Consider the following 7438-nt stretch of genomic DNA (forward strand, 5'->3'; position numbering starts at 1 on the left):
ACCTAAACAGCGGGAGGAGGCGGCAGCGCCCCGGCCGAGGCGGGCGCAGCCCTCCCGTGTGCGCGGTGCCGGGGGCGCAGGCCGGGCCCCGCCGCCGGCCCACCCGCGCGTTCCGCAGCCCAGCGCTTGGTGCAGGGAGAGCTGGGCTGCGGAACGCGCGGGTGGGCCGGCGGCGGGGGCCCGGCCTGCGCCCCCGGCACCGCGCACACGGGAGGGCTGCGCCCGCCTCGGCCGGGGCGCTGCCGCCTCCTCCCGCTGTGCCACACACACCCTCTCTGACCGCCTTGCTCCAGTCTGTTTACAAGCCAACCGATTTGCATCTCTTTTCCTTTTTTCTTTTCATCTTTCTTTTCTTCTTTCATTTTTCCTTTTCCTTTTCCTTTTTCCTTTTCATCTTTCTTTTCTTCTTTCATTTTTCCTTTTCCTTTTCCTTTTTCCTTTTTTCCTTTCCTTTCCTTTCCTTTCCTTTCCTTTCCTTTCCTTTCCTTTCTTTTCCTTTCCTTTCTCTTCCCTTCCCAAGTGATTTCATACAGATTTTGGCTGTACGGATTTTCTCTTGTCAACAGTACTGTGTGCTGCCACTGTTCTGTTCACCCACGATTTTCTGTGAGAGTGTGGTTTTTTAAGAAATATATATATATATAAACTATTGTTACCGATTTGTACAAAATGGATCCATTAAATTCTTTGATTAATTAACCCGTTCGATGGATGTTTCTGTAAAGAATCTCCTCACTTTTCCCTCTTCCTGTATATAAATACATATATATATATTTCCTCCCCCTCCACACCCAGTAGTCGCTAATAAAGAAAGGCCCAGGGGGGGTGCGATGATTGACTGTCCATTTTAGCTCCCACTGGTAATGACTTCTAATACCTAAACATGCCCGTCCCCACCCAGAGTGTGGTTCCTGTTGAACCGTGGGCGCTGAGGCTCCTGGGGGGGTTCTAACGGGGTGGGGGGACACCACTCTCTGACGTCACTGTCAGGGTGGGGACCAGGCAGCCCCCCCGAAGCGAGGGGACCCGGGGCCGCTGCTCCGGAGCATCTGCCCAGCGAGTAGCCCCGGTGAGAACGAACTGGCCCCACAGCACGGCTTTAGCATCTCCATCCCGCCACAGAGTATCAAACCTACAGGGTCCACTACAGTGATTCAGAGAAAGAAGGGAGGGGATAAACAAACAAACAAAACCCAAAATAAATAACCAAACCTATCCACTGGGGTAGCTTGAAACTACTGAATGGTGCCGGTTTAATTACTTTAATGTTGTTTAAGAATAGCAGATAGTGTAAGCAAATAAATAGCATGGGCTGCTGGAAGGGGTTTCTATGGCTTGCGGAGTACAGACAGAAGGCTGCTGTAACCGCATCCTCTTGTGTCTGACAGATCACCTCTGCAGCCAGGTGACTGGGGTTACTGTGTGTGTACAACTGCACACACATGCACATACACACGGGTAAATTGGTATCTATAAATATAAAAGCTACAGGAAAATTAATAGCTGGTCAGTGACTAAAAATACCCCCACGCCCAGTGTTTCCTTACTGATGCATCTGTATTTTCCTCCCACGGCAGCAAGTCGGTGTTCCCTTCTTCACTCACCCAAACTAGACAACTTTTGTATTGAAATACCACGAATACTGACAACAGCATGTCGCTACCAGGAATACACGTAGGGAATTAGCTAGGCGAGAGCAATGTGCAAAAGAGGAGACTAAACAGGGGAGAGTTGTGCCCCTCTGCAGCCCCCGAAACTTGTGTCACGGAAATCGAGAGGTGCAGAAACCAGATGTGAGCAGGGAGGATGTTTCCATGATGTCCTGATATCTGTTTATTTCTTTATTTCTCTATTTACAGAAGTATTTGGATGTGAAGGCTAATCACCTTTAATTTTTCATTTGCTTGTTACAGATGTCTACCCCGTTGCTCTCAAGGTAATCTAGACAGACGCAGCTGAAAGCCTGAATCTTTTGCCTTAGACATCAAAGCAAGCTCGCACAAAGAAGTATTTCTTCACAACGGTGAATCTTCATGGTAAGTTAGGATTTCTATGGCAATAGGCAAGTCATACTTAAATAGTGAAAGGCGAAGTCTGGAGCCCGTCCAGTCTTTTCATTAAGGACATAATATTTACGTCTAACAGGGCCTTTTTCTTGTGTATACAAGTATATATTTTTGTTTGACGCGAACTAAATCATTTTCATTTAATTTCCGGTAAACAAAACCCACGCGAACAGGGCACTTGTTCCAGACCATAATAAAAATGGATAAGACTGTCAGGAAGAAAAGGCCCGCTTGAACCGTCGCCTCAGCTCACTTTTGTTTCTGCTTTCTGCCAGGATCAGAGAATGCATTTGGGATTTGAGGGAGAGTTTCTAAAGGCAAGGAAATGGTTTTTAAGGGGGGAAAGAAAAGGAGAAAGGTCTAATCAAGCTCGGGTTGTTCAAAGAGCCTGATTTTGGGGTTGAAAGTGTGAGTTTTATGGTGCATCAGCATGCCACGTTAGGATCGCTATGGTAATGAGGAGAGCAATAGCAAGCGGCCTTCAAAGGAGGCACACTCCATTTGAGACAGTCTATTAAGATACATTTGCACTGACCTTTGGTTTCATGCTAGCTTAATACACTCAATCTGCTCCCCGCTAGAGATAGACTTCCTCCACCTAATGCACTTCGGCGGAGCTGGGCTTTGCTGGACTTCACCCTCCCCCCGAGGCAGGCTCCTTTCCGGCGCTGTAGCCCCGGTCTCCTTCTCCCCAGAGTAAGGGACTGACAGACCCCCAGGCTCGGGGGGATCTCCCGCCAGCTCTCCTCAGCCTTTCTGACCAACTTCTCGCAGCAAAACTGGCCACAAAGCCTGAGAATTGCTTCCTTCTCTTTCCCCCTCCACCCCCGTCAGCGGAAGATAGGATGGGTACTGAAAGACCCCCCTCCTTGGGCTGTCTTGGCCCCAGGGAGTAGGTGTGCTGATGGAAGTGCCCCAGAACCCGGGAAAGCGGGGTGAGGCAAGGGGGGAGCTGCCCGTGCCCCCCTTCACACCCCGCCCGAACCCGCTGTCCCTTCGCGGCACCGAGCGGAGGCTCCGCGGTGCGGGGGAACTTGACACCCGCATGGCCGGGGCCATGGGCGCTGGGCCATGGGCCCGGGAAAGTTAGAAGTCCATGTTCCAGTAATTGTCTTGTTGTTTATTTTATCCAAGTACCCTAGTGAATAGGGGAAAAATAAACACGGGGGAAAAAAAATTCAAACAGTTGAGTCGTCTTTAGTGCCAGCCCTTGTGGTTGAATAAAAAGGATGGTCCAATTTCTATTGAGCTGAGAAATCTTTGAAGTGGGAGTTATTATCTGAGAAATTCCTGCTCGTCGTCCTAACAACGCTGATGAAACGTAAAAGGTTCTTTGTCAGCGATTTGTTCTCCTCTCTGTCAAACTCACCCTGCCCGTTAGCTTTAAACCGTTTCTAAAGAGATAAAAATCAAACTTTTAAAGATAACTTTAGGGGCCCAGAGGGTGCAGAAAATACCAAACTATCGAATCCTGTGTATAGACATACATTCGGATATATGTGGCTGTGTCTGCGTGAAACTCTGTCTGTGTACAAACGTCCATAGATGTCTGTATGACCTTCCAGTTCGAAAGTTGAAATTATGTCCATTTCTTTTTGTATTTCATCCTCCAAACTTTTCCGTCTAATAAATTATTCCTACACACACTCTGCACAGAATGAGAATCTTGGGCGAAGGCAGAAATGTTGGGTTTCAGCAACACCACTATGTTACCAACAAATGTTTTCTTTCCAGTAGAGTGAAAACGAGACCGTAGACATAAGAGTAAAACCTTTGATAATTTTAACGGTCCAGATACCTATCAAGCATGTATATAGTGCAATGTATCGAAGTTGTTAACGCATTCAAAGTGATGGCTTCCATATGTTCTCATGTTTTATTGTCTGTGAGTGTAAGGATAGTTGAACTGCATCCCTTTTGTATCTTCATTTTATAAACATAACGGTGTTGTACTGAAATGATTCGCTGATCAAGTTTTATTTAGTAGCTTCTCATTGGAGATCATGCAATACTCTGTTCGGAATACGAATTTCTCGAAGTTGTAACTCACCAGTGTATTTCTGTTTTAGTTGTTACAGAATGATCTGAGCCTAATCCTGCCATTCTAAGCCAATCCATTAATTTAATGGGACCTTTCCTGGGTAAAGACCGAGTCAATTTGCAGTGGAGTGGGTATTATTATTATTATTATTATTATTATTATTATTATTATTATTATTAATTTTGAATCCTGTCATATTTATGGGAAAATCTAGCACATTGTTTGTGAACTGTATAGAGAAGAAGCCTCTGAAAAATGTAGCTCTCAAAAAAACATTTACAATGTTGATATGCTGTATCTCTTTCCAAACTTCTTATATTCCTTATTTTTCTTCATCACATGTTTGGTTATGAAGGAATGTTCTGTTGTGTGCTTGAACATACTATTTATTTTTAATATTTGGATTTTTTTACAATAAATATTTATAAACGTTTCATTTCTATGGTTATTTTTACAAATGTGCACTTTTAAAATATGTGTTGGTATACTGATGATACCGAGCCATTCCTAAAACACTGTGTAATCAGCCTTGGCTTTCTGTTGGTTTTCATATTAGTTGACAAAAAATTTCCCCAAACCTATGTACTATTAATGTGGTGTACAATCAAGTATTAATGCGTGGGGGGTTTTGTTGGTCTTTAACTTTTTTTAATGTTAATCGTTTTAGGTTGGCATTTGTATTAAAAGAACAAAACAAAACATTTCTGTGGCTTCATTTCTGGGACAACATTTTTCAGATCGCAGACTTCAAACGAATTGTACTTCAAGCACTGACCAAAGTGTAGAGTGTAAAAACAGAGACCAGCGTCACCCAAGTGGAGCTCTGTCCCTCTGGGGGGTGTGTGTGTCCCGGTTCCCTCTGCAGTGGCATCCTGGCTCCTGCACGGTCAGCGTGCGGCTCTGGGGTCACTAACACCGGGGATGTTGGTCCCTAACAGTCTGGGCATTGGCGACAGTTTTCAGCGGGGCCACCCCGAGGGGCTGCCTCTCCCCGCCGCCCCGAGGGGTTGTTGTTTCGCAGGATGCAAGTGTTCTTTTGAAGAATTTCCCCCCCCCCCAACCACAATGAGCCCCAGTCACAGTGACACTTTTTGTAAGGTTCCTAGGAGGATTTAAAGCATTTTATGTCTTTTTTTTTATTTTTTTTTTTTTTGAGAGAGAGAGAGTGAGCAAATGGTATCGTCAGCTGAAGTAATCTGAAAGTGAGCCTTCTTTGCCTCGCATATTCTCCTAATCGATGTTAATACGTTACAGGGTTCCGCAGCTCTCGAACCTGCCCAGAGTTTTCCTCGCATGACAAACACAACTCCCAGCTTTGCTGTTTGGAGGGCTGGAGCAGCCTCGGGCACAGCGCGGCCCGAACCCGGCGGGCGCCTTGCGCATGCGCTGCCTTGAATCCTTTTAAGAAAGGAAAACTTGAAAGAAGTTGCCTAACACAGAGAGATGACAAAAAGTTGGCTTTGGCTGCCAGGAATATTGTCAATAAAGAATACATTTGACTACATGATTGGAGAGAGAGAAAGAAAGAAAGAAAATAATTTAAGAAATAATAGAATTCAAGAAAAAGGAAAGAAGGGAAACATTTTTACTGGTCTGTAAAAGACAAAAACTGGCCCATAAAGGAAAGGAGGGCTAACAGTACATGCTAATTAAAGAATACAATTCTATGGTCTATAATGATTGAGCGAAGACATGTACTTATTACACTTGACTGTCAACAAGGGAAGGAATGTCCCCTCAGACAACATGGTGAGAGACGTGTGGGCATTATTAGTGGCCCTTTTATAGACATTGCCTTTTCTTTCTCAACGCTGACAAACCATTTTGGAGGGAACCATCCCCTGTTGCTTCCTATCATCGATCCCCATGCAAGGCCCTGCATTGTGCAAGTGCATTAATTAAAGACCATTCATTTAACAAAAGCACATTGTATGTTCAGGAAAGGAAGATTAGAAATATGAATCAGTAACCGAGGCTCGTTTCCGCCGCCTTACCGGGAGAAGCAGAGGGGAAGGAGGTGCAGCGTGCGGTTAAACACCCCGCACCTCCGGGCCGGAGCGGCGCTCAGCCCCGGTTAGGCTTTTTGGGAGAGAAACCCTGAAATTGATTACAATTGAAAACAACAAAAAAAGGTTGTCAAGTGTCTCTGTGGGCGCCGGATTGCTCGACCCTGCTCGGCGCCTCGCCAGCCGCCTGCCCCATGGGGCCGCCCAACCCAGCCCGGCCCGGATCGGTCCGGCGCCCCATCCCGGGGCCGAGCCCCTCCACCCGGGCGCGACCGCGTCCAGGGCTGGTGTGCGTGTGTATACACATCCCCACAAACATTTCTTATGTCAACGGGTTTTTTCCAGCTGCACGTAGAGGCAGACACACGGACCTGCGTCCATCCCTCTCGATCCCTCCGCTACCCAGATTTTTCCAGTCTGAAGAAAAAACCATCTGGTCTCCCAAAGCCGATCGCGACACGAGCGTGTCTTGTCGTGAGAAGGTAGAAGGAAAACACAGGGAGAAAGAGGTTATGAGGGAGTGGGGGAAGGACAGAAGACGGATTCCCAGTATCACCCACATGACTTGCTAAGCGGCTCCAGCTTCTCTAAAACCTCTGGGCCATATGTTGGTTTATTTACACCCTTTGTCTTTTCGTGTGTCGCCTACTGAAATAATATTCCTGGGATATAAATGAAAGTAAGCTAGAGTAAACAAACAAGGGGAGCGCCTGCTTAAGAGATATGTAACATTTCTGAGATCCCAGCAGAGTATGTCTTTCCCATGGTTATAATGGGGCCAGGATAGCAATTAGAGATTTTAGTTAAAACCCCTAGATTTTTAATGCCGAATGACACATTGACTCCATTTTCTTCTACATTATTTAGAGTTTTTTGCAGAATTGCATTATGAGAGGAGAAAGAGTCACCGCAAAACCAACTCTTTAACAGTTAAAAGAAAAAAAAGGCACAGCAGATTAAGGTGTTCCTAATGATGTCAACAGCTCAGAGAAACCTCCACGACTTCCCGTGAGGTTGACTTTATTCACAACTTCTTCTACATTAGGATCCATCCCGCTCTGAGGCCAGGACCACGTTGGCTCGTCTGCATCAGGCACCGAGATCCCTCGGGGCTACAAAGGGTGCGGGCACCAACTGCGCGTTTGGAAATCCGCGCATCAGCTTCGTTTTCCTCTTCATCCGAGGCAGCCAACCCCATGGCCAGGCTGGAGCACGCCGGGCTACGAGGAAACATTTTTCTTAAAATAAGTAGGACGCTCTAACAAATCGGCAGATTTTTAGTTGTTTGGAGGTTTTTTTCTTTCCTCCCATGTCAAAGTTACCGA

At 46.2% G+C, this 7438-nt stretch overlaps 1 protein-coding gene across 5 annotated transcripts in view; it reads left to right on the forward strand.

The window, feature by feature from the left end:
• The window catches only part of ZIC4 (Zic family member 4), a 20394-nt gene extending 15586 nt beyond the window's left edge, over window positions 1-4808 (forward strand). For all 5 annotated transcript variants that reach the window (XM_027650748.1, XM_027650747.1, XM_027650749.1 and 2 more), the window contains one exon: window positions 1914-4808. In XM_027650748.1, the coding sequence (XP_027506549.1) occupies window position 1914 (1 nt within the window). In that variant the 3' untranslated portion in view covers window positions 1915-4808. The remainder of the gene's footprint in view (window positions 1-1913) is intronic.
• The last annotated feature ends 2630 nt before the right edge of the window (window positions 4809-7438 follow it).

This window comes from Corapipo altera, unplaced genomic scaffold (genome assembly GCF_003945725.1).
Source record: "Corapipo altera isolate COAL_440 unplaced genomic scaffold, ASM394572v1 54, whole genome shotgun sequence".
Lineage (NCBI taxonomy): Eukaryota > Metazoa > Chordata > Aves > Passeriformes > Pipridae > Corapipo > Corapipo altera.